This window comes from Chenopodium album, chromosome 9 (assembly GCF_948465745.1).
Source record: "Chenopodium album chromosome 9, dcCheAlbu1.1, whole genome shotgun sequence".
In the NCBI taxonomy this organism is placed as follows: Eukaryota; Viridiplantae; Streptophyta; class Magnoliopsida; order Caryophyllales; family Amaranthaceae; genus Chenopodium; species Chenopodium album.
The window spans coordinates 12,659,159-12,685,700 of NC_137842.1; the positions used below are offsets into that span (position 1 = coordinate 12,659,159).

The 26,542-nt window shown below is 33.7% G+C and overlaps 1 protein-coding gene across 3 annotated transcripts in view; it reads left to right on the forward strand.

Moving 5' to 3' along the window:
• The first annotated feature begins 469 nt into the window (after nt 1-469).
• LOC145558402 (DNA-directed RNA polymerase III subunit 1-like) overlaps nt 470-26,542 on the forward strand; it is a 39,561-nt gene continuing 13,488 nt past the window's right edge. For all 3 annotated transcript variants that reach the window (XM_081619632.1, XM_081619633.1, XM_081619631.1), the window contains exons 1-21: nt 470-754; nt 966-1,037; nt 1,162-1,291; nt 1,789-1,941; nt 4,512-4,677; nt 6,326-6,468; nt 6,666-6,778; nt 6,935-7,034; nt 9,406-9,621; nt 9,713-9,861; nt 9,964-10,105; nt 10,199-10,339; nt 11,000-11,188; nt 14,851-15,073; nt 16,580-16,673; nt 18,714-18,948; nt 20,010-20,201; nt 22,349-22,447; nt 23,540-23,743; nt 23,831-24,019; nt 26,261-26,408. In XM_081619632.1, the coding sequence (XP_081475758.1) occupies nt 967-1,037; nt 1,162-1,291; nt 1,789-1,941; nt 4,512-4,677; nt 6,326-6,468; nt 6,666-6,778; nt 6,935-7,034; nt 9,406-9,621; nt 9,713-9,861; nt 9,964-10,105; nt 10,199-10,339; nt 11,000-11,188; nt 14,851-15,073; nt 16,580-16,673; nt 18,714-18,948; nt 20,010-20,201; nt 22,349-22,447; nt 23,540-23,743; nt 23,831-24,019; nt 26,261-26,408 (3,097 nt within the window). In that variant the 5' untranslated portion in view covers nt 470-754; nt 966. The remainder of the gene's footprint in view (nt 755-965; nt 1,038-1,161; nt 1,292-1,788; nt 1,942-4,511; nt 4,678-6,325; nt 6,469-6,665; nt 6,779-6,934; nt 7,035-9,405; nt 9,622-9,712; nt 9,862-9,963; nt 10,106-10,198; nt 10,340-10,999; nt 11,189-14,850; nt 15,074-16,579; nt 16,674-18,713; nt 18,949-20,009; nt 20,202-22,348; nt 22,448-23,539; nt 23,744-23,830; nt 24,020-26,260; nt 26,409-26,542) is intronic.

The window sequence follows — 26,542 nt, forward strand, 5'->3', positions numbered from 1 at the left end:
CATCATTGGGGATTTCGAAAGGCTCATCCTCCCCTTCTTCAGTGAATAATTTAGAAAAGAAATTCACAACTTTTCCTTTAACCAAAGTCGAGTCATGTACCCAATTTCCTTGGTCATCTTTCAAAGCAACAATTTTGTTTTTCCAACGCCTTGTAACTGTGCTAAGGTGGAAGAAGGTTGTGTTACGATCACCATTCTTTAACCAATCGACCCTTGCCTTTTGGTACCAATACAATTCTTCTTCATCAAGTACTTCATCAAGTTCCCTTCGAAGTGATGCCTCTAATTTGATAAGTCCACGATGAGGATTATATTAAAGTACTATATTAGTTCATTAATGTTGATATTGTTTAACAACAGCTAGCACCCAACAACCAATTTACCAAACACTACAACTCTAGTCAAACAGCCAACTCAAAAGCCAATCTAAACAGCTAGTCAAACCAGCCAACTAAAATAGCCGACAGCCAAATGCCAACAGCCAATTGCCAAATAGGGCCCATGTCTCGTAGTTAGACGATCATACAAAAGACCCGGCCCATTTATTTATCTGACGGATCTAACCCATATTACAACTATGGCGGGTCATGGCTCTTAAAAAGCCTCCATTCCTACCTCTCTCAGTTACGTAGTTTTTTTGTTTTTTTTGAACGGCAGTTACGAAGTATTTCATTGAAGCGCACTCCGGTTTCCATTGAAGCGCAGTTGACGTTCTCTGTTGAATCTAGTATCCCCCATTGAAACAGCTTCTAAGGTAAGTTGTGTTTTTGTTGTTGTTATCATCGTATCTTGTCGAATTTTGGGGTTTTGCTGTTGCATTTCTTGGAATTTTGGGGTTGAATTTGCCGGGGTTTGGGGTTTTGAAGTTCGAACGGCAGAGTCAGTGAGAATTTTTATTTTCCACTGGGTGTACAACATCAAGAATACAGCTTCTGTAATTCTCAACAAAATCTCCGTATTTTCAGGATGCTAAGGCCTTATGACAATATACAATTCACTAAGCAGCCATATATCGAGGACAATGAGCCTCGCCGAATGTCAGTGATCTTTTATTTTTCATATTATTTATTAGATTTTTGTATTGATTTTCCAATTTTGATGATTTTTCATTCAGGTTATGTATTATTGGCTTATGATTTTGTTTTTCATTGATATTTGCAGTGATAGCATAAAGTTTTCTATGTTTTCGGCATCGGAGATTGGTAAAATATCGGAAGTTGAAGTTTTTAAAGGTCTTTATTATGATGCCCAGAAAAGGCCTATTGCCAATGGACTATTGGACCCCAAAATGGTGGAATTTCTTTCCTATTTATTTGCTCTCAACTTTGGCTGATTTTCACCAATTTATTAGAAATGCAATTGGAATTTTGGATTCTTAGGTAGTTATAGTGTTGATTTTATTGTGATAACTATTGATTTCACCATGTATTGGAATTTGGAATTTGGATGGTCTTTTAAAATATTGGAAATAATTAGAGCTGTGGAATTGTTTGAAAGCCTGAAAATGCTATAGGTGGCGAAGAAAATAGAAGAGAAATATGTGTTTTTTCCCTAATCTACAACAGTTATGTGGTTTATGACATAATGCATGTGTAGTGCATATAATGATTTCTGATTCATTAAGAATTGCTCTTTGTGGCTTGGTATTGAGGTAGAATAGACTGAATAGAATAATACTCTGTAATATGTGTTGTAACTTTTTCTCTTTTGCATACAATTCTGTAGCGTTTGATATGCTTCATGTATAGCTTTCCAAAGGATGTTCAATAATACACTCTTTGATTACAGGGTCCTCCAAACAAAAGTAGTGGTCTATGTGCGACATGCCATGCAAAATTTGAAGATTGTCCGGGCCATTATGGATGTCTAACTCTAGCACTACCTGTTTTTAATATTGGCTATATTGGTGCCATTCTAGATGTTTTGAAGTGTATTTGCAAGGTATGTTCTGTATTTACCCTCTTGATCTTTACTCCCCAAACTCCCAAAGTATCCATATTTAGATTTTATGATGCATGCTTGGAAATCTAGTCACTTTGGCTGTGTGACTCCCATGCGCATTGCCAACTTGCTGGTTTTGTCTCTGATGCAACCAAGATATGTGAAATTTGACTTTTTGATGCTTTGGATCAATTGGTACAACCATTCTATTAAGGGTAAGATTGCATGTAATTGGTTTCCAAATCCTAAAGGGAGTCTTTAGAAGTATTGGGGTACAAAAACTTTTGATAATAATGGAAGCTTAAACACGAACAATACAACTGATTATATAAACTAAAGGTGCAAATTAAAAGATAATGACAAATGATATTTTACGTGGAAAAACCCCTCACAAAATAGTAAGGGAAAAAACCATGAACCGTCACTAATCGATTAACAATTATTAGCAACCCTCATATATCCCTTGAATTTCAACCTACACCTCCCTAGAACTCTAATCTTGAAATCTAAGAGCGTTTGTAATTTCATCTTGTTGTTGTGAGTGCGAAAGATGAAGACCCATAACCCTTTAAGATAGAGTATAGTCATACTTTAGTCTACAAGTCTTTATAAACTTATCCTAGATTTGAAATAAAATATTTTTCTAAACTAAATATAATTATATGTTATATAATAATACTAGTCCTAAACTAATAAGACTAAAAATTTCAAGTAACAAGCAAGCAAGATATGATTTCATTTGCAATAAATGCATCTCCAATCCTACTTTGGTTGGTCGCAGACTAGGCTGCCCCCTTCTATAAGCCTCTTCTTCCTCATCTACTTCATTTCTTTACTACCTGAACTCGTAACCCACCTTGTGTCTTCGAGTTGTTACTAATGTCGGACTTTTAGGCTTGTTAACTAATACAAAATTTTAAATCTATTGGTGGTCAATATATAGATATTGTATAAAGGTGAAACTTCCTTAAAATAAACAACAATTTCCTCGAAATAATATGAAAGTGACCTATTTTTTAAAGACAAATTTACTCTCTTTACAAGAAATTGACCCTTTAAAAATCACTTTTAATGCATATTACCCTTTCAAAAATTTATCTATATAATTACTTTGTAATTTATAATTTTTTTTAATGGGTTATATACTTATACAGTTATACATCACCCCAAACCAGGTTAAAAAATAACCTCAAATTAGTTAAAAGTTACGCTATATGCCGAATGTAACCAATAGTTTTGTCTAGGTAATATGGTTCTAAATAGTTAAGGATTGTTGATGTGAAGTGTTTGAGTTTCTATAATAATTTGCAAAATAAATTGATTTATTAATAGTTTAAATTGAATTATACTTTGATCATGTTAAATGTATTGGATATGGATGTTATGTGTTCACGTCTGATTGCACAATGAAAAGTTATTCTGTGCCATGGCTAACTATAATACGGAGAGAAAAGAAGTGATAACAAGAAATAGAAATAGTAGATATGCAATGCTCTCTTGTTGGTTTGAACTGAAGAGATATTATCATATAATATAATGAGAAGCTAGAAGTAGCATAGGGTGAGTTATTGGTGTGTGGATGTGAGTTGTTGACATATGCTGTGAAAAATTAGAGTTAAATGTTATTGTGTCGGAATTTCCTTATAATGTCGTTACTAAGATTTCTTCCCCTCAATGTTTTTGCCTTTATGATTCAAATTTTGGTTCATGTAGCCGACCCCACTCATGGGATTAAGGCTTTGATTGATTGATTCCTTAATATATTTTTTTGGCTATAATTAGAATCATAGTATCTACTTGGGAAGTTACGGTCTTGAGGACATATAGGACTTCTTAACCTCAAATGTTGAGACCTGTGTTCAAAGTATAAATTTAGTGGGTAACAATTTCGAAAACCATGACTTAAGGTGCTTAGGAGGGTGACTAAGAGGATTGAAGGGTGTGGAGGAGGTCCTTGATGCCAATAAATTTTGTACAGTGGAAAACTGCCTTACTTTTTTTGGCTTTTTTTGGGTTAAATGAGATACTTTATGAGTTAAAAAAAAATAAAGATACTTTTATCAGTTTAGAAGCTTTTTCTTGCAGATCAGAGCCTTTACACTGCCTATAGAAGCAACATCATTAATCTAGGTGTAAACTGTGTCAAATCTCCTTGAAAAAGGCCAACCATGGTGTCCAGACTTGTTTTAATTGTACTGTGTTAATTTTTATGATTGCCAATGAAACACTGTGACCATTTACATCTCTAATTTTTTACAAATAAATGCTATAAAAAGTCATTATTTGAAAATAAGCTTATACTACATGGATAAAGTTTGCATGATCTATTTTCCTGATCTTATCTCCTCCATACATCAATGTCATTGTTTCTCCGAGATGGTTTGACAATTTGTGATGCATAGCCAATTTGGCTTTGGCTCTTGGCTTCATTCTTGTTCATGTGTGCTTGGTTGTTCAACAGATGCATGCATTAAGATCATGTTTTGGTATGTTCATTGCTTGTCTTTCTAAATGCTAGCCTGACTTGTGGCTATTGTGTCATCTAAACTTGATATACCTTTACTCTCCAGTCTTGCTCACATATCTTGCTACCAGAACAAGAACGTAAAGATTGCTTAAAGAAGATGAGAAATACCAAGCTTGATTCACTGCAGAAAACTGATCTGAGGAAAAAGATAATAAAGAAGCTGTCCACCAAAGTGGAAGTGCAGTGTTTAAGATGCGGATCCTTGAATGGTAATGTATAACTTCCCTTTCCTATCGATTGTTGATGCTGTTGCTTTTTTTTGTGTCCTATTGTGTATCTGGTATCTCTTGTTCATCTTTTATGTTAATTTTAATATATTTTTGTACAATAGTGGCCTCTTGGATTTATCAATAATCCAGGAATTGTTTAGGATAGGTTTTTGCTGCTACGTGTGATAAATTCTTCTTATTATACATTTGGGGTCTGACTTTTCTGGAATAAAATTTCAAATTATTTGTAAATTCTAAGATTACATAAAGCAAGTATTGTGAATCAAATGCTTCTTTGTAAGTGGCTATGTTGAAAATGGCAAGTGTTTCCATGTGTTAGCCATTTGAATTTTTGTATCTTGAGTTGTTTTAGAACATTGAAGAAGAGAAGATTTGTCACTTGGGCCCCTTGATAAATTCTCGAAGCCAAATGTTTTGCATTCATTTAGAATTATTTGAAACAACATTGAGATAATTTGGAATTAATTGAATTGGGCAATGTACTATGTGACATGTTATGTTTCTCTTACATGGAGTACATAGGTATTTAGCTTTCTTTTAATGGCTTGGTGTTTGCTGAATATGTAATTAAGATAAAGGCCCTAAAATACTTGGTTTATATATTGCTGTTCTTAAGGGAGTTACAATATCTGAAAATTTTGTAGAAATTTGCTTTCTAAATGAAATTTAAGAAGGAATGCTAGATTTTCTCTAGTTATAATTGGTGAGAGTTTCAACTTGGTTGTCAGGTCGAATGAGAGGGTATGTTGATGTGTTTTAATTGAAGCCCCCCATCCTCACCTTGGCTGGATATTGTGAAGCAGGACACCAAAGGACAAGTATGATAGGGGTAGTTAGGATCCTTCTGGCAGCTTTTGTATATACAAAAAAGGGAAGGGGCTAGTGGATAGGCAGGCTCGTTTTTGTGTAAATCAGTGATCTTCTGAGATTTGTGACCTAAAGTCACTACCCCTAGATACTGGTGGCCTCAAGTCACCACTGTAAGAAGCCGTTGACTAAATGAAAGCCTTCCCCTCCTTCCTCAATGCTTACTCTGTTATTAAGGATTGAATCTTGCTGCTTATTTCTTTTATATTATTTTTACATTACTACTAGTTTGTTACACCCTGTGTGATTAGTTATACATTATTGATCATCATCAAATGTTTGATTTGCATGGCGGTCTTGTACCCAATCCCTTAAATTGGTCTGGGGTTTGATTCTTTTCCCAACGTTGAAGGCGTTATCTCACACCTTTTCTCCTACTGATGGGCCACCTTACATTTATTAAAGTTGTTGTTGTTATTATTATTGTTATTGTTATTATTGTTATAGTTGTTATTGTTATTCTTGCTTTCTCATTTGCTTTGTCGTTTTACATGAAGCGGAAATTTCACTGTAACTTGGTGTGAACATTATTGGTGTTAATTTTAGCTTCTGCCGACAAGCTAGTGGCCTACAACTGATTTTGGGTTAAAATTAATGCCTCACTTAAAACTGTGAAGACGAGTGTTTTAGTGAAGCATACATATTTTGTAAATAAAGCTGTTTCATTGTAATCTTTGTATCCTTCTCGTTTTTTGGTCTTGTACTATTTACTCTCTCTTGAAATATTTGCTGAAACTTAGCAATTACTGATGTATTTCAGGAAAGGTCAAGAAGGGCAAAACTGCATTACAAATAGTTCATAGTCGTCCAAAACAGGATAAAAACCAAGAAGATAATGGATACTCCTCTCCTCTCATAAATCCACATGATGCTTTATTATTGTTTAATCAAATGCTGGATCAGGTGAAATATTTTAATGCTATTTTATGTTGTTTTTAACTTTTCTTCCTCTCTTGCTTTGTGTGAATATGTGCTTGCGTGCGTGTGTGCAAGTGTAGGCTGTATATACAATGTAGCTGAATTAAATAAATAGAGATGGTTGATGGATGGAAGTATTAAATCCTTAAATAGCTCAAGTATATGTCTTTATCATCTTGCAGGATTGCGAGTTGCTCTATTTAAATAATAGACCGGAGAATCTTATAATCACCAACATATCTGTTCCTCCATTGGCCCTTCGTCCGTCTGTTTTTGTTGATGGAGGAATTCAAAGGTCAAGCCTCTATTATTATCTACTAGTGTCTTTTTCTTAATTGACTTCCAGTTATGCTCTCTACCAAAAGAATTTCCCTAAGACAAATACTTGCATTACATCAGCATTTCAAGTCACGTTCGGATGTTATATCCTCTTCCTTCTTAAAACTTGCAGCAACGAAAATGATATTACTGAAAGGTTAAAGAGAATTATTCAAGCAAATGCTTGCCTTCATCAGGGTCTGCAAGAACCTAGCAGCTCATCTAAAATTCTGGTAAGATACTGATGATTGACTCCTTCGTTTTATATATACTAACTCCGTTTTTATTTAGTTGCTGCGCGTCCATTTATTCACACGTTTTACTTTAATTTTCTTTAGTGATTCACCTTTAAGGAAAAGCAGTCATGTGGGATCTTGTTATATTTGTCTTAATGTACCCTTTCAAACTATTAAATTTTTATAAATTTGATTTTATTTGTTGATAATTAGAGATATTAATTTTTGAGTTGTGCATTGGCAAACGTTAAAAGTAAAAATGTTGCAACTAAATAAAAATGGAGGATGTATTAGTGTATGATTTTTTTTTGGCAAACATGTCACCATGTTCAGGATTTAAATTTTGAATCTGAGACAAATTCTAAAAGAAAAATTACATGAGAATTCTATGTTACATGAGCTTGTAAGGATTTGTTACTTGAAGGATGGAGATGGAAACTTAGTTGCTAAATCCTAGCTTTTGTTCATATTGTCCAATAATATGTATTGCATGTTTATGTTCTTATAACAAAAAATATGTTGGTAAACAAAAGTTAAGTGGTTTTATTAGAAATTATGTATATTTGAACAGTGAATAATTTTTGTGAAGTTGTAATTCTTTCCTTTGATGTAGAAGATTGTGAAACTAGGACAAAAATAATAGTACATCCATGGATATTCCACTTTTGCATTGTGAGTATTGTGTAGGTGTGGAATATGCCGTTTGCAATCATGACTGTTAAATGTTTAATTGGTTTGTTTGCTACACATTATATTATTGTTGTCTGATTGATTATGTAAGCTTTTTAATTAGGAAGAAGTAAGGGTATTATGGTTCACTGGGTTTTGTATTTAGGAAGAAGTATGGATATTATGGTGGTATTATTAAGCTTTTCTTTAATGTTGTTAGATATGATTAACATGCTATACAATTCCATTTGCATTCTTTCGGAGGTTTTCCTTATCTTTATATCTAGACTTTCTCCAATAATCATCTTAATTTTAAAAGGTGTGGGGCGCTTAAGCCTAAAGGACCCTAGAGCCTAGTTGATAGGCATATGCCTTTAAATACGAGGCACACTTGTATAGGCTAATGTGAGGCACATCTATTTTTATCATCTTTATAAATTTAATTATCTTCTCATAGGATCTCATCTTTTATTTATTTATTTATTTATATGTTTGTTTGTGTACTTATTAGCATGAGATCTTCAATTTCTATGGTGGCAGCTCTAGATGTTTATAGGGTTTGCATTTGCATGTAAATTGAGGTTAGTTACATTAATTAGGGTTATCTTATGAACAAATCTAGCCACTGTACAAAAAATGTGCAAATATTTGACTTAATTTTCACAAAACCAGTTAATCAAATGAGAAACACATATATTGTAATCAAGAAAAAAGAAATTGGATAGGGAGAAGGGGCAGGTAGCATGTTAGGCGGAAAATAATTGTATGACTTGCAATGATTTTAAAAGTTTCTTAAATTGAGAAGGATTAGAAAATGTAAAATACTCGCATCATATTTGAGTTACAAAAGGTTGCAAATTAAAAAAATATGCACATTGTATTTGAGTTACAATTATGCATATTAAATCCATATATATACATAAATACATAATTGCCTTCACCATGGGTAGAATGCTGATGGCCTCCTTTTTCATTACAATTCTCTTCATCCTTTTGTTTTTATATAACTCTTGAATATGATATCTTCTCTCTTTCCTACGTCAATTATTAATGTCCATGCAAGGTCTCATTATTCCAATAACCTACAGAAGCAATATATTTGTATGCAGTACTATACTACTATACCCCTACAACTCTAAAATAAGTGTCTTTTAAGGGCATGCATATTTGTTAAGGTGACGTTAGTTATGCATTGGCAATTTCGTATTCAAAACTCACTTGAATATGGCATTTATATTTAATCTGATGACCGAATAAACCATTGATATATAATTTAAAGAATGATAATATGGAATGGAGGGAGTACAAAATAATGACACAAAATCCTTGTGATATAACCTATCAGTCTAGGTTCTATCTACTCTATTTGAATTTTAGTATGAGCTACCATCATCTCTGTTCCAAATTAGCCCAGGCAACATTGATGTGCTATATGAGTTACACAAATCCGCTTAAAAAAATTGTTGAAACTAGATATGTCTAACATGCAAACAAGAAATCTGATTTTGATACTGTTACTCAAGTTCCACATTTCTGATTTTGATTCTATGATATGTCGTAATATGCTTTCTTTGGTTGGAAGATTATTTGAAGTAGGTATGATCCTGTCATGAAGAACTATATTTTTGCTTTTAATTATAATAACCATGCAAGCATGTATGAAAGTTTGATAGTAACTATGACATTTATCATTTATCAGGATGACTGGGATTACCTTCAAGTTGAAGTGGCTCAATACATAAACAGCGATGTACGTGTTGCTTTACAATCCCAACAACCTACGAAGCCATTGAGTGGGTTTGTTCAACGTCTAAAGGGAAAACAGGGACGCTTTCGTGGAAATCTGTCTGGGAAGCGTGTTGAATTTACTGGAAGGACTGTCATTTCACCTGATCCTAATTTGAAAATCACGGAGGTTTAAGAATTTTATTTTCAGCAATTTCTTTTTTTTTTTCAATTAATCTTTTTTGTTTGGGTTTAAAAACAAAAAACTTTTTCTCTTGCAGGTTGCCGTTCCACTGCTAATGGCATCGATTTTGACTTACCCTGAATGTGTAAACCATCACAATATCGAAAAGTTGAGGCAGTGTGTACGCAATGGGCCAAAAAAGTATCCGGGTGCAAAGTTTGTCGTAGAGCCCAATGGGGATACAAAGTGAGAAATTATTGTTGACACGTGATAATATATCTGAATACACTTTTTTTATTTTTTATTTTTTTTTACTAGACCGTCTTATGAAACATATTTCTTTTGCAGGGACTTATCATTTTCTGCTAGAAAACGGATTGCTGATGAGTTGAAGTTTGGCTACATTGTCCATCGTCACCTAGAAGATGGTGATGTTGTTCTTTTTAACAGGCAACCGAGTCTGCATCGGATGTCCATCATGTGCCACAGGGTGATGGGAAATTTTCAAAAATGATGTTATGCTTTTATAATTTTCATTTACATCATTGAGGCTAATTGTTGACTTCTATATGTTTGCTTGTAGGCTAGAATAATGCCATGGAGAACTTTGAGATTCAATGAATCTGTTTGCAATCCGTACAATGCTGATTTTGATGGTGATGAGATGAATATGCACGTCCCACAAACACAGGAGGCCCGAGCAGAGGCTTTATTGTTGATGGGGGTAAACTTAAATTTTAGTCGTCAAGAATACTAGATTTTATTGATCCCAATAACTGCGCATACTCACAATTCTTGCATTTGTTGTGAATTGTGATTTTGCCTTTATCATGTAGCTAGTTATTGTGATGTGTAAATAATTTTATAATTTGTTTATTTGTTACTTGTTTGGCAGTAGTTCTTTGTGCCAAATGTTTGTGTAAGAAATAATTATGTGGTTCTGTGCCTAAGATGACATGCAAACTTAGCAGGAACATATGAATGATGTTCAATAATATCTATGTTAGGTGTTCGTTAGTGGTAATGAGTTAAGTCTTGGAATTTTGTAGAATCTACTTCTTGTTTCTTATAGGTCTAGGACATCATCTTGCTCACATAGTTAATCATGTCACTTAACATCAATAAGACTTTTTTTAACCCAATTGTGGTATTCTTGAATGAAATATGACTTGCGTTAACATGTACTGGATGATTTGTATTTTGCGTAATTATGTACAAGGTGATTTATATCTTGCATTACTATGTGCAAGGTGATTTGTATCCCAATTTATTTCCTTTTCGGTGGTGTAGGTGTTAATGGTGCTATAGCATGATCTTTCATTTGTCTAATGGTGCTACACTAGTAGTTAATTAATAGTCACTATATATTTTGTCCTCATTGCAGGTTCAAAACAATCTATGTACACCGAAAAATGGAACTATTTTGGTCGCTTCTACTCAGGATTTCTTGACTTCGTCTTATTTAATTACTAGAAAGGACACATTTTATGACCGTGCAACATTTTCTCTTATGTGTTCTTATATGGGAGATGGAATGGAAATCATCGATTTGCCAACACCAGCCTTGATTAAGGTTAGTTGAGTAATAATGTTACTAGAGTTAATTAAGGTTTGTTGTGGGCGCTATATCTATGTTATATGAATTTGTTCTTTATAATCGGATGATATAATATTTCTAAGTGGGTTTAATGAAGTATATGTTCTTTTTGTCTTTTGTAACTGACATAAAGTAGATACAAAGTATACAATACTATACTACTATACAACCTTGTTAAATGTTAAAAAAGTACTTTGTTTTTAATATTTGCAACACACACTTATTCACGGTATATAAGAAACGTAGGTTTCACATTATTTAATAAATGTAAATGGGGTCTGAGAGATTGTTTTGAGAATTATTAAGTGGGCCATGAGCTTTAAACAAGGGTATTATGACAACTTTTCACCCAAAATACCTTCCAATTTTAGTGTGTTGGAAGTATTATGACATTTCCATTTGAGTAAAGTGTTGCAAGTATTAAAAAACAGAGGAAGTTTATAAATTGAATGACAGTGAACTAAAGCTTTTCATTATATCACAATTGAATAGATATGTTCGTGGTTTGTCTAATAAGTTGTGAAGTATCACTATTGTTTATTTTCCCTGGTCTCAATGATAAATTTAAAGAAAATTCTTCTAGATGATAGATAAGGGTTTAAGCACCCAACAAAAAATGAATGTTTGAATATAAAGGCTTTGCCAAAAAAAAAAAAAAAAGCCTAAGAAGTTTAAGTTTTTTTTTGATGTAATAGACATTAATAATAAAAAAAAAAACAAATTTATAATAGCATTTAGCAAATGTTCTTGGAATTATATTCTACATAAAAACTTTGAATATTTAGCTTTGCAAAAGTATTACAATTTACATCTTAGTTGGAAAAAATACTTGCATGAGTTACATCTCTAACATAATTTATTTATTACTCCATAATACACATAGCTCTATTTAGCGTGTTCATTTCATCATATTTTATGCCTGTGTACAAAATTTGTCACATCCCATGACATGAGCCAAACTGATATTTGATTGATTGATTTCATCTTATTTTATGTAAAAAAAGCTTGATAACGCACAAATCAAAAGTTTATACAACTGTTTTATAGTAGCTTTACCCATAGATTATGGGAAAATTTGTAATTATTAATCCCAACTTTTGGCCATTTACTTTCATTAATCTTAACTATCGATTATTTTTAAATAATCCCAACTTTGGGGGGCATTTTCTTTCATCATGCCAAAACCAGTCAATGAAAGTCAATCACTTGTTATACCAGGCGTTATTGGATACGTGTCAACACTTAATTTGTCCAAAAAATTAAAAAAAATAAAAAACAAAGTTTTAAAAAAATAAAAATAATTAAACTAGTCAGCCACACCCACCGCCAACACCACCCTCACCCGAAACCACCTTCTCCCTATCCTACCAGAAACCGATATCCTCCCTTAGCACCACCAAGAACCCAACCTCTGTCGCGCCGCTTGAAAGCTAGAACCCACCAAAAATCAAGGATGTGATGGTTTCAGCACCCGAAAGTCCAAAACCACCTTGAAAACGAACGGGTGAGGTGTATTCGAGGGATTGGATATAGGGATTTGGTGTTTTTGGCGAAGGGGAGTAGAGTTGCGGTGGTTTCGGGTGAAGGTAGGTGTGAAAATAGTAGCTTGCGGGGCTTTTTCGGCGAAGGGGGGTGGGGCTGCGAGTGGTTCTAGGGGAAGGGGTTGAGGTTGCGGGTGGTTTAGAGGGAAGGATATGGTGGTTTTCGGTGGGGTTGGGGAGGGAGATGGTGGTTTTCGGTGGCTTTTAGGGAGGAGGTGGTGGGGCTGCGTGGGATGAAGGTGGTTGGGTTTTGTTTTTTTAATTTTTTTTCTAATTTTTTTTACTAATGAAATTGCGACATGTGGCATTTAAGGAAAAAAATAAAAAAAAAACTTTTAACAGGTCACTGGTCATTTGACCTAATAAAAGAAAACACCCCCTAAAGTTGGGATTATTATAAAATAATCGATAGTTGGGATTAATGAAAGTAAATAGCCCAAAGTTGGGATTAATAATTACAAATTTTCCTAGATTATGTTGCTTATTGGAAAACAAGACATGTTTATGTTGAAGTAGAATTCCAAAATGTAATTTTCAAATCTGTAGGATGGAAGTTTAAATGGAAACCTAGTTGTCTAATCCACGTAATTATAAATAATGGATGAAATCCCGAAATAAGCGAATGACAGGCGGTGATGGAGTGGGTCGGTTTTTGGTGATGGTTCATCACTTGCATTGCTGTCCATCTGCCCTAGGAAACTAAAAGGTGTAGATGGGAGTTTTTTTTTTTTTGGACATCCACCTATTAGTAGCTTCATAGCACATATCATATTAAGAAGATGTAGTAGAGATGCAGATTTTGAGATGGATGTGTGGGATCACCTTAAAGGATGGAATTTGAAATGAAGATGTTAGGTAAAAATTTGGAGTTGTGGAGATTGAGAATAAAAAATAAGGGGGAGCTGATTGTGTTGGTTTGGGCATGTTAGATGGAGATTGAAAGACGTGCTCGTAAGGAAATTAGAGGGTTAGATTAAGGAGATCTCAGAAGAGGCAAGGAAAGATAAAATATAACACTTACATGGAAGAAGTTTAAAAGGACATGAAGAAGTTTTTTGGACCATGTAGCTGACCCATCTTTGGGATTAAGGCTTTGATTGTTGTTGTTTTGCTTTTCATTTCTGCATTTGATGAATTTGATTGATTCTTATTATGACTGAGAGCAGTAAATCATTTTCATTTGTTTTTCTCCACCTTGAAGATTGATACTTGCTGAAGCTATACAATGGGGGCTGCATTTTTTGTTACTATCACAACCATACCTTGTAACCCCTTGTGCTCTTTAGATAAAAATTTCATTAATACTTAGATTACAAAGAATAATCTGAAAAAATCAACAGTAGTATAATATACACATGCTGAATGTACCATGTATGGTGGAACAACCGCGTGAAATACCCCTCATAGGGTATCCCTAAATTGATGCAAGGTAGGTGCACTGTTTTTATCCCAGATAGCTTTAAACCACTTACCTTGTCTAGGTGGCTAAGATTTGAGGACAAGCATATAGAGATCTACGTACTAAGTATGGTTATAATAATATAAAAAGGAGAATTAAATTCCTTACCACAACCCCCTAGCTGGAAAATTATTTAGCATGTCTGCAATAACAGGGTTTGTGAGGCTCCCCAAACTAAATAAATGATTTAATCAATCAGAGAGGTCACGTCGAATGCATTTTTGTAAAATGTTGGTTAGACTAGTTTAGAAGTGTTGCGCACAAAATTAAGTGTTTGAAATAACCATTTTACAAAAACTTTGTCTGACTTTGGCCCAAAGGGAAGAGTCTCGGTGTCATAACACTGTGTGCGAGTGTTGAGTATGCTACATAGGTGCTTGATGTGAAAGGGAAGTTGGAGTTATTAATATTCTTTTTTCTTTTTTGGGTGCTGGCGGGGGTGGGTTGTGGCTAATTAACGAACGAGAATCCAAATAGCGTTTTCTTCTGGAAAAATAATATTTTGTAAGTAGAGAAGGTAGAATATTATATGGAACAATGATGTGTTTGAGCATTGATGGAGCTTACTAGTATTATGTGATGCAACTTTCATTTCTTTGGTATTGCTTAGTGACTTAACCGCCTTTGTTGTTTTGTAGCCAGTTGAGCTTTGGACGGGTAAACAATTATTTAATGTTCTATTACGTCCAAATGCACAATTGAAAGTCTTTGTAAATCTTATGGTGAAAGAGAAGATATATCGCAAAATTGAAGATAGAATGACTTTGTACTGTAAGGAGGAAACCATGTGTCCGAACGATGGTTTTGTTTACTTCCGCAACAGTGAACTAATGTCTGGGCAACTAGGAAAAACTACCTTAGGTCAGCTTTAAACTTTGCTATTGGATTATTTATTTATGTATTTATCATCATATCTTACCTCCGTTTCACAGTTAACATGTTCTATTTTTCCACATCCATATACTATCTTATGCTGTGTCCCACAACAATTTTAAATTTCCGTGAATTCACCATACTCTATGTGCCTTATTCTTAAACCGCTTACTTGCTCACACACACCCTCTCTCCTTTGTCTTAGTTTCTGTAAATGGCAAATGTTAAGATCATTGTGAAACTAAGCTAGTACAATTTATATCATCTTAGGGAAATAGGATTTCCTTGTCCTACTTTTGGACTATGAGGACTAAGAATAAGAGTGTTTAGATGTAATACGTGTGAAGGAAAAATAAACTATCATATTAAGGTGATTGTTTATGATTGATAAAGATTATATAGTTCTTTGACTAGATGCCCTTTCCTTTAGTTTGTATTTAATGATTATTAGCTCCCCTCACTTCCCCCCTCCCCCCTCCCCCCTCCCTTTTTTTTTTCTAGTTATTTATATATTTAAAACGCAAAGCTATAATTATCTATCAAATAAGAACTTTAGGATTTTAATTAGTTAAACAAAATAGTTGAGAGCTACAGAGGGTAGTAGGAGGGATATATATATATATATATATATACACTAGAAAAGAACAAAAAAGTCTCAAGGCCTCTCAACGGGGAACTTACAAATGTCTTGTGGTGGTAAATGGTAATTTTAATATTTGAGACCCAAAGCTGATTGAAAATCACTCCATGTAGCAATTGTACATCAGAGTGATTAAGAAATTTGGCTTTGATAATGGCATTTGATACTATTTTCTGTTTTCTTTTCAATAAAAGTTTAAAATGTAGAGTTTAAAAGAGTTCCAGCTGTGAATATTTAATAAATTTATTGCTTCAGTATGAAAAATTATTCTTGCTTTCAATCATAACTTTTATTAATGAATTTTGAACAAAACCATCAATATATTCAGATCTAGCGTTTTTACATACAAAAAATCCCTAACCTTTCTCCGTTCCTAACTAAATGCTTAAAAGTTTAAGGCATACTTAAAAAGGGGCCAATAGGTTATGAACCCTTTAATAAGGGTTACCCTTACCCAAGCTCAATTCACAACTAAATTGAGATAAAGGCCAATAAGTTCATGTAAGGCTTCATAAGGGAAAATAAGACAATAAGTTCAGATGAGCTCATATATGGGAAACTAAGTTCACACAAGGCTTTTGGATGTGGAAAGAATAAATCCTTAAGAAGATGATGCCATATTCTATAACTTGTTTGCTATTAAATTTTTTTAGAAGGGTAATACAAGCGTCTAAGAAGTTGAGTTTTGATGATTTATATTGCCACTTAAAAATTGGATGGCTATTTTATTCTGAAGCTAGCTTATTGGCTTCAATATACATGGACGATCCTGGTTTTTGGAGGAATAACAGAGTTGCTAGATATGACATTGCAAGTACTTGATGACTCTAAAGATTGATTTTAAACTAATGCAGGAAATGGCAATAAAGTTGGGCTTTTCTCTGTCCTTGTTCGAGACTATAATGCGCATGCTGCTGCTGCTTGCATGAATCGATTAGCAAAACTGAGGTAAATGCTCAACAATGTTGCTAGTGCATATTCTTTTGCTTTATTTCAGGTCAAGAAAATTCTGTTATGATTTTGGCAAAGTTGGTACGCTATTTCAAATGTGAGTTAAACTTGTAATGAGTTTATATATTCCTTCCTATTTGGCCATTATATTTATTCCATATACATTCAACTAGAATATTATTCCATTATTTGATGTGTCAAGTATCTATATTCATGTGTTACTTATACGTATATCATATAGCCATACTATGGTAAAAGTAATATGGAGCTACAACTTTACAGAACACAAGATAAGATTTAGTGACTAAAAATTATTCTAACTTAAATAACATTTTAGTATCTATCTCCACCAATAATTACATAGTAATATATGTTAGGAAAAAAAAGATAAATTAAAAGATTTACTACGCATATGAAAGCAAGTAACTTTTGGATATCATTAATGATTTATTATTATAAGATGCGTATGTAATTTTCTTATAAATAAAAAAAAAAAATTGATCTTATCATATATTTATTCATTGAAAGATTAATTAATGCAACTATTAAATTTTATTAACATATTTCATTAGATAGTTATCAACAAATTTAGGTTAGTTTAAACATGTTGTAATCTATTGTAATCTATATCCATTAAGAATATTTTAAATAAAAAACTATACGGGAAATCAGAACCTAATAAGCTACCAATAAAATATTGACTTTATGTTACTTCACATGCTCAAACTTAGACTAAAAAACCAACACGAGTTAATTAAACTAATAAGCTACCAATAGTTAAACTAATTTTATATTTTGATTTTTGACACTATTCGTAACATCTTGGTATTGTAATCTATATCCTTAAAGAAAATTTTTAAGTAAGAGATTATGCGGGAAATCGGAAACTAATAAGCTACCTTCAATACAATATTGACTTTATGTTACTCCACATGCTCAAACTTAGACTAAAAAACCAACATGAGTTCTGCAATAGTTACTGGACTTGTTTATGATGATGATAGAAAGTCCCTTAACTTGATGTGCCAAACTCTAATTTTTCTCAATTCCTAATATTTAGAACATTTAGGTGAACGTGCTAACTCTAGTTCAGATGTTTGAACTTGGTTATGTCAATAGGATGAACCCAAGTCTAGTATCTTTGGTTGTAATTTGGGTCTTCCAGCCTTGACTAGACTTGATTCATTGACATGATGTTTGATTTATAATCTTAATATATAACCTTGAAGTTCCTGGAGGGCTAGAGGAAATAATCATAAAAAGATCTATATTTGTAATCTTGTAATCAAAGTTTTTTTTTTTTTTTTTTTTTTTTTTTTTTTTTTTTTTTTTTTTTTTTGGTGTTTAGAGAGCCACAATGGCGGGGGTGAGAATCGATCTCAGGATCTCCTGAAATTGGGAAGGAAACTCTAACCACTTGAGCTATCCCTCACTAAGAGAGTAAGAGATCAACTTTTAGGGTTGGGGGGGGGGGTATTCTAATTTCTTTTAGAGGGTTAGCTTAACTGTTTATATCTTATTCATCAACTGTCTCTCTTTATTCTCCTGTTGTATTTCTGTTTACATGGTTCTCCTTCGGGATAAATGACTTTAATCACTTCACAAATATATTTCAAGTTACCATACTTGATGTTCATATGATCTTAATGCTGTAGTGCATGTGACACTCTATGTTTAAAATATGTTTTATTGACAGAAGAACTAGCATTTATCGGGTGAGAAGTCTCAAGCTAGACTTATGATGTTCAGCTAATGAATTTGTTTTGTCGCTTTTGTACTTCTTAATTGACTACTTGCCTACTTGGTGGTCATGTAAGGTGGCTACTGTGCTAACTGTTCTACTGGATATGATGTCGTGCGCTCTAGCTTTTCCAGAATATCTTTTATCTTGTTTCTTATAGTCTTCATGAGTTTCAATTCAGTGTGTTTTTTGTATGCTTGGAACCCTTCCTAGATGTTGGAGATGAGAATGTTTAAATTGTGGTTACCTTCTTAATATATAATTTAATTTAATTTATTTTTATTTCATTTTTGCAGTGCTAGATGGATTGGTAATCACGGGTTTTCAATTGGCATTGATGATGTTCAACCAGGGAAAGAATTGGCTGAACAAAAACACTCTGATATAGTCAAGGGATATAAAACATGTGATGAGTTAATAAAATCCTTCAACGAGGGAGAGCTGGCTTGCATGCCCGGATGTGATGCATCCCAAACTCTAGAGGCAAAAATAACTCAAGTGTTGAATGAAATTCGTGAAATAGCAGGAAAGGTAACGACTTTTGTCCACTAAAATGTATCATTAATACTACCCCTTTGTAATTAGAACAATACATGGCATTGCACAAAGTTGTAGGAAATTTACATGGTGGTGGGGAGTTTTATAATGTGAAGTATAGTTAGTGGGGATGTTAACTGTTAAAAGGATAGAGAAACTAATATAAAAGTCGTGTAAGTGGGGTTTGTAGGAGAGAGAAATAAATTAATACTCCCTCCTTCTCTCCATGTTTAAATAAATGAAACGTTTTTCTTGTGCACATACGGCAATGCAAAACTTTGACTGATAATACTTTGATTATTAATAAGTAAAAATTATAACAAGTGAACATTAATAAACTATTCATTGAGACGATTCCAATAAGTACTCACTAGACTATATTTACTCTAATGTATAAATCATAAACATTGGTCAAAATGAATTAGATGAATAGTGCAAAAAGTCAATACGTTTCACTTATTAAACACGGATGGAGTAGTAGTGAGTCCTTACTAAATAAGAAAGTGTTGCAATTATTATGTAGGGAATGTAAAAGAAAAGTGTTGCAATTATTATGTAGGGAATGTAAAAGGAAAGTGTTGCAATTATTACGAAACAGAGTGAATACTTCTAACTAATGAGTTAGCATATATCCTCTTCGAGTCCATTTAAGCTTCAGGGAGAGGCGAGCACATGCAAAGGACTGAACTAGGATAAGGCATTATCTTCAGGTTTGGAAAGTTTAAGGGCAATGGCAATACAATCCTTCAAATAAAGATAAACATGGGAGATAGAGCACCCGATGGTCTACCTGCAAGGTCAGGGAACCAGAAGCATTGACTTTTGATCACTTGCAGAGTTAATGCACAACACGTAAATTTATATCCTTACTAAACAAACTACAGGAACCATGCCTACTCTTTTCTTCCCAATGTGGTCGACTATAACCTTATAGGACTATTGCATTCATTTTGTATCTTATTATAAAGGAGCTGATTAGATATTATATTTCATTTCCTTTGGTTGCCGATTATTAACTTTATTAAAATAATTAATCTGTATGGATACATTTCTAGGTTTGCATGAAAGAGCTACATTGGAGGAATAGCCCATTAATCATGTCACAATGTGGTTCAAAAGGTTCCCCAATCAATATCAGCCAAATGGTTGCATGTGTAGGTCAGCAAGCAGTTGGAGGGCGCAGAGCACCTGATGGCTTCATTGATCGCAGTCTACCACACTTTCCTAGAAATTCCAAGACTCCAGAAGTATGTTTCATCTTGTTCTTGATGAATTTATTTGATGTACTTTTAATAAATTTTATACTTTCTCTGTTTTTAATTATTGCACCACTTGCCTTTTAAGGAAGGTTAACGCTAAGATTACAGCGTAATCACCGAATGTACCTTGAGGTTATAGCGTAGAAGTTTGAAAAGGGGAGGGCATAGCTTAGAAAAGTGAATACCACAGGGTTACTATGTAGAAAAATCCATATATATATACCCAATATTCGTCTTCCATTCATTTCTTTTTTTTTTAGATATTGTATTCAGACTTTCTCTGTGATATAATTTTGGAAATTTATATTCAGTCACCCGCGTTTTGGGATAAAATGAAAACATTTTTTTGTCATATAGACATCGCTTCTCTTTTTTTTGTTTTTTTCATCAATGATAGATTTTGAATGCTTGTAATTATGACACTTGATACTTGTTTAAATTGAATAAATAGAGAAGATAGCGGGGGTGGGTTGATTAAAAGTGAATAAAAAAGTAGGTAAAGGTAAAATGAGACTTTTATTTAGGGACAAAATTTGATTGAAATGATATTTTATATTGGGAAAGAGGGATTAATATCATATGTGCATAAATAGTTTCTAGTTTTATATTGCAGCCTCAATATCTCCTCTTTCACCCTTATTAACTACTGAAATTTGCACTATGATAGAATCAGGAAATTTACTTTTATATCGTCAATAAAGGAAAAATGAAACTTTTTTAGGTAAAAATTGTTTGGGTGATTTGGGACTTGTATTTCAGGATAGAAGAATTATATTATTTAAGTACGTCATTAATCAAAAGAGGATCATTTTCTGTATCAATCTACTCAAGTTTTTGGGATAAGATGCCAACATATCAATGTGCTTTAACTTTTCCTTCATATAAAGAGTTAATATGGGATGCTTTCAGCTATGATGATACGCAGGCTGAAGGAGTTGGATAATCTGATTTATGGGCCATCTGCACTCTATATTGCTAGGGTGAATCATTGGTATGAGTTGTGATTACGACAGGAGAAAATGAACGGGAGGATTTAATTGATCTGAACTTTGACAGTCAAGGGTTTTGATTGAGAACATTGAACTTTATGTTCTCCATTTTTTTAATCTAGCATCACCTTTTGCTTCTTTTGTGCATTAAGGCCCTGTTATGTTCACCTTATTTCCACTTATTTCAGGGTTAATAAGTTCAGACAAGGGTTAATAAGATCAGATAAGGGTTAATAAGTTCAGGAAAAATTAGTTGTGATAAGGGTTAATTAGGGCTACCCAAGTTTAATTTATAACTTAAATAAGTTCTAATAAAGGCTAATAAGTTCAGATAAGATTAGATAAGTTCAGATATGATAATGAAACAAAATTAGGGTCCTATGACCAACTAGGTATGCTGGTTGAGCTACTTATTATATCAAGCAAACAGTTTGGTATTGCCTGGATAATGCTTGGGATGTTGGTTAAGCGACTTATTTGTATGATAAGGAAATTATTAAAGGGCACCAAGGAAAGTAACATCACTTTTGTGGTTATTTGTTACATTGGGATTAGATTTTTGAGAAAATGGAATCCTGTTATAATCTGGTTTTAGCATCGCACGTCTCACATGTTACTGAGGATTTCCTCATGTTCTTGATATGGGGAGTTAATAGATTTCAGAGATGCATTATAGAAATATGTGTTTAAGCTTCTCCTGCAATGCCGTATGTCTGTATGTTATAGGCTGGTTAATGTGTTCACATTGAGATAGATTTTTTTCAATTGTGATATTTTTTATAAAAACAAAAATGCATGTCTTGGAAAGTTGCATATGAGGGATCTTGTTTGAAACTGGTCTAGTCCGATACATTAATAATTTCTCTGCTGACTGCCCCTTGCATATGCATGTATACTATGATTGTATTTGTATGTTTTACTCCTACACCAATTTTAAGTGCTATTGAACGTACTGCACAAGTTCAAAAGAAACATGTGTTATAGTACTGGTATTTAGAACTGCAAGTATGTCATCAGTGGTAAAGGCCAGATAATATGGAATAAAAAATATTAATAAAGTAGTCAAGACAGTTTGGATAATAGAGAATACGTAGTAGATTTGAGCATGCCTTTGCCAAGAAATAATTCATTGTCTGATTTCTGCAGGCTAAGGGTTTTGTGGCTAATTCTTTTTACAGCGGCTTGACTGCTACAGAGTTTTTTTTCCATACTATGGGAGGGAGAGAAGGCCTTGTGGATACAGCTGTATGTTTAAACTACTAAATGTGTTATTTGTTTTGATTACTGTATTATTTTTGAGCTTGCATGTCTAATTATTTCACCCTGTTTACAAAATTGAAAGTTTTCAAACTGTCAACCATGACATAGCTCTTGATCACGTTGCAAAAATTTTGTTGTCCAATTGTTTACAAAAGTTGAATGTCTAAACATGGGCCAGTACCTCATGGTTCATGTTACTACTAGTTCCTTACTATAATAAAGGATTGTCCCCTCTCCTTTTTTTTCCCTCCCTTTGTTTCTTCTGATCTCAGAAGCAATTCAAGATATACTAAAATATTTGATGAGATAAATATCAGCATATAAACCATATCATGTCAATTAAACTTATGGTTATAGTATGATAATTTGCAAAGGATATACGAGCATATTTTTCCATGTATACACTTGTTAAATGGTAGCTTTTGTAAACGTAGTTTACTTTATATGATGGGAATTTGACTGGATCTAAATATTACTAGCTGGGATGAAATTGAGGCAATACATTGTTTTTGAAGTTCTTTGACACCATGGCCAAAATCTAAATCACAGAGTATGTTCAATAAGAGTACTCTGAAATTTTTTATTGAAATACTTTTCACATTTTGCTAGGTAAATACGGAGTATATGTCTAAGGTTATTTAATACGAGGGATACCCAGTCAATTCCCCTGATAAACAAATTTTGTTTACTAGTACCAGTGGAGGGGTATATGCGTTTTTTCTTGTACTAGTTGAGGGGTACATGTGTAATTTCCTCACCAAACAGTAAAAGCAAAAAGCAAATAGTAATTGGACAGCTCACCAAAAGTACTGAATAAATGACCCTGCTTTTTCAATATATTTACAAAAATGCCATCAGATTAACAAAAATTAGTTTATCTGGCAGATTAATTTGTATTTTCCCATTTAATACCAACCATTAATTTTATGATCTAATATGTAAATGAGATTTAGATCTATCCTTCCCGCTTCCTTTACTGTAGTTTTGTTACTTTGTCTACTATGTATAGTTGTTTCAATTTTGGCAGCATTAATTCATGTAATGAGTGGTTTATGTAATAAATGGCCTTCGCTGCAGGTGAAAACTGCTGACACTGGTTATATGTCACGTAGACTGATGAAATGCCTGGAGGACCTAGCAGTTCATTATGACATGACTGTAAGAAATTCTAATGGAACTATTGTTCAGTTTTTTTATGGTGATGATGGTATGGATCCGGCTCAAATGGAAGGGGCAGAAGGATTTCCGCTGGATTTTGAGCGTTTGCGTTTCAAAGTGGAGGTATAATTTTTTCATAGCTTTCCAGATTGTCAAGCCAGTGTTGCATCTAAGATATGAAACTTTGATCTAACAAGTTACTTTGTGCAGGCTACTTGCCCTGCAAGGGGAAATATGAATCTGTCTCATACAGTAATCTCTGAAATCATAGATAAGAGGCTTTCAGATTATGATATGAGTACCGGTGGTGGTTGCTCCGGTGCCTTCAAGATGAAGTTATTAGATTTTTTCAATAAATTATCTGAAAGAAAATGCTATGTTTCTGAACAGCAACTGCAGGTAGTACTTTTTTTAATTTAATCAGAGTTATTTTTTATTAATTTTTTTTTTATTAAAAAAAAAAAAAATCTCTTTATAAATGAGCAAATAGCAGCAGTATGTACAATAGGACAATAACAGAGGACAAGCTGTTCATGAAACTTATGCACTAGCCCAATCACATCCGAATTCCCCAACCATGTAACTCTTTAATTTTCTGTTGCTTTAGACTAATAAGAATCATAGTGAATTATTCTATCACACAACAAATCAGCGATCATGTGGCTCCCTTGCAAAAATATGCATTCCGCTTTAAACCTTAAACACCACACTATTGCCATAAGAGCATTTTGCCTCCATATCTTCTTCCCATTTGCTCTTTCCAAAGCCTTCAAAGCTAACATACAAGAAATCTAAATCTTTACTTGGAACTAGTTTTTCCCTTTGTACATGAAAGAGCATCCTCCAAATATTACCTGGCATTGCACTAAACAAAGTCAAATGAGCACGTCTCACTGTAGGCATGACATAACACACACATATCAGGTGATATAGCCATCAATGGTCTTCTTCTTTGGCGAGCATATCCATAGATCTTGAAGGGGTGGGGGACCTCGTTGGCGAAGGATGGTGAACCAAATAAGAATTGCAAGAAATCATCCTAACTACTGCACTATCCTCTACCTTTGACACTTATGGTCTTAAAAATCACAGTGACTCACTGACTCATGTAGTTCTCTATCGCAAGGATACCTTCGTAACTTAGATTTTTCCAAAAAATAGATATCCACCTCTCTTAACATTTTGATAAGTTCTAATACAATAATCATCACTACTTTGAAGCCAACAAATGAGAGGAAGATAAAAATAACGAGTAACCCACACCCTACATTGTTCATTTCACCTGGAGTAAATTGCCAACCATTGAGGTTCCAAAGGAAGGTATCTCCGTCTTTCCATCATAGAAACAATCTTTATAACCAATTTTCAAACAAATAATCTTCCTTCCTCTTTTGGTCGTTATACTAGTTCCTATTCCATTAAATGTTCTCTTTTCCTACTAGTGTTTCCACCTTTTGGGCACCTAGAGAAACCTATCACTTGATCGTTGACTATGGTGCATGGACATGCAAGGCTGAGCCACATGAGTGGGCCATGCATTGAGTCAAAGAGATTTAGCTCTTGTTGGATCTAGACCGATCATAGAAGAATTTAAGCCTTATGTTGCCAAGCGTTCAAAGCCTAGAACTTTTCGCTAGAGCAAGGCACACACCCCAAAATGACAGTTATGACACCCAATTTCAAAGCTTGAGTTTATGTTTTTGCTATTTTATGGTTTAGAGATTGTTAAATTGTCAATGGCTTTAAGCTTTGTGAAGTTTCAAAAAGGGTGGATAAGGGAAGGTTGAAGACGGGTTGATCCGTTCAAGAGGATAGCGGAGAGAGAAATGAGATAATTGAATAATGGAATAATTTTTTTGGGCTTAAATTTCGGTCCCCGCACTCTGTTATCCTCTTTTCCCTTTAAATAATTTATTTGGACCCACAATCGATTAACTTTTTTTCTTTGTAATAATTTAATAGGACCTACACCTTTATCTATTTTTTTTCTTTTTAATGTACATTATATTTCGTTTATTCATCATCAGATAGGTACTACATCATTATATAGTTAATATGTTATCAGATTTTTGAAGAGAAACCAGACCTATTACAACGGATTCACCCAAGTTAGCATTCTGCATATCTGTTTTTGTACCACGTACCCAACTGAAACTCGTCTCTTGTAACCTTGATATCTATTGTCTTTTTATTCATAGCATTGCTAAACCAGAAATCTAGCAAAGTAGCATAACCCAATAATCTATGTTGTTATTTATGGCTGTCTCATGGTCAAGGTGAACTCACATAGAATGTTGGCTTACAGCTTTCAAGGAAAAAATAACCAGGAAGTTTATACTCTTCTGTTGGTAATCTTGCAGATTACGTACTTCATATAAAACTACACATGCAGGGTGTTGTTCCTAATTCCTGCTATTGACAGTAGCATCTAAGCTTGTCAGATTTGCATATATTTTATTTTTACTTGGGTGTAAATATGTATGGTAACTGTATGTCTCAAGTGCCATGTTGTTGGTACTAATGTTAAAGTACGAAAAAGGAGCTGCGGTATATATTGCTGTTTTGGCTTCACACATTTCTCTGTTCACACATTTCTAATATATATATTTTTAATTTCCTTATTGGTCAAACATTGTGCAGGTGTTCTTGGATGCTTGCATTTCTCGGCTTCGTTTAAAAAGGATTGAAGCTGGAACTGCTATCGGAGCAATTGGGGCTCAGAGTATTGGAGAGCCCGGGACGCAAATGACTTTGAAAACTTTTCATTTTGCTGGGGTTGCCAGCATGAGTATGTTTCCACTGTTGAAAGTTTCATTTTATCCTCTCCATTCACCCAATCCCCAATTTCAATCTTAACCTCTACCCCCCCCCCCCCCCCCCCGGAGGGCTAATTAAGTCATATAAATTGAAAACGTAGCAAAA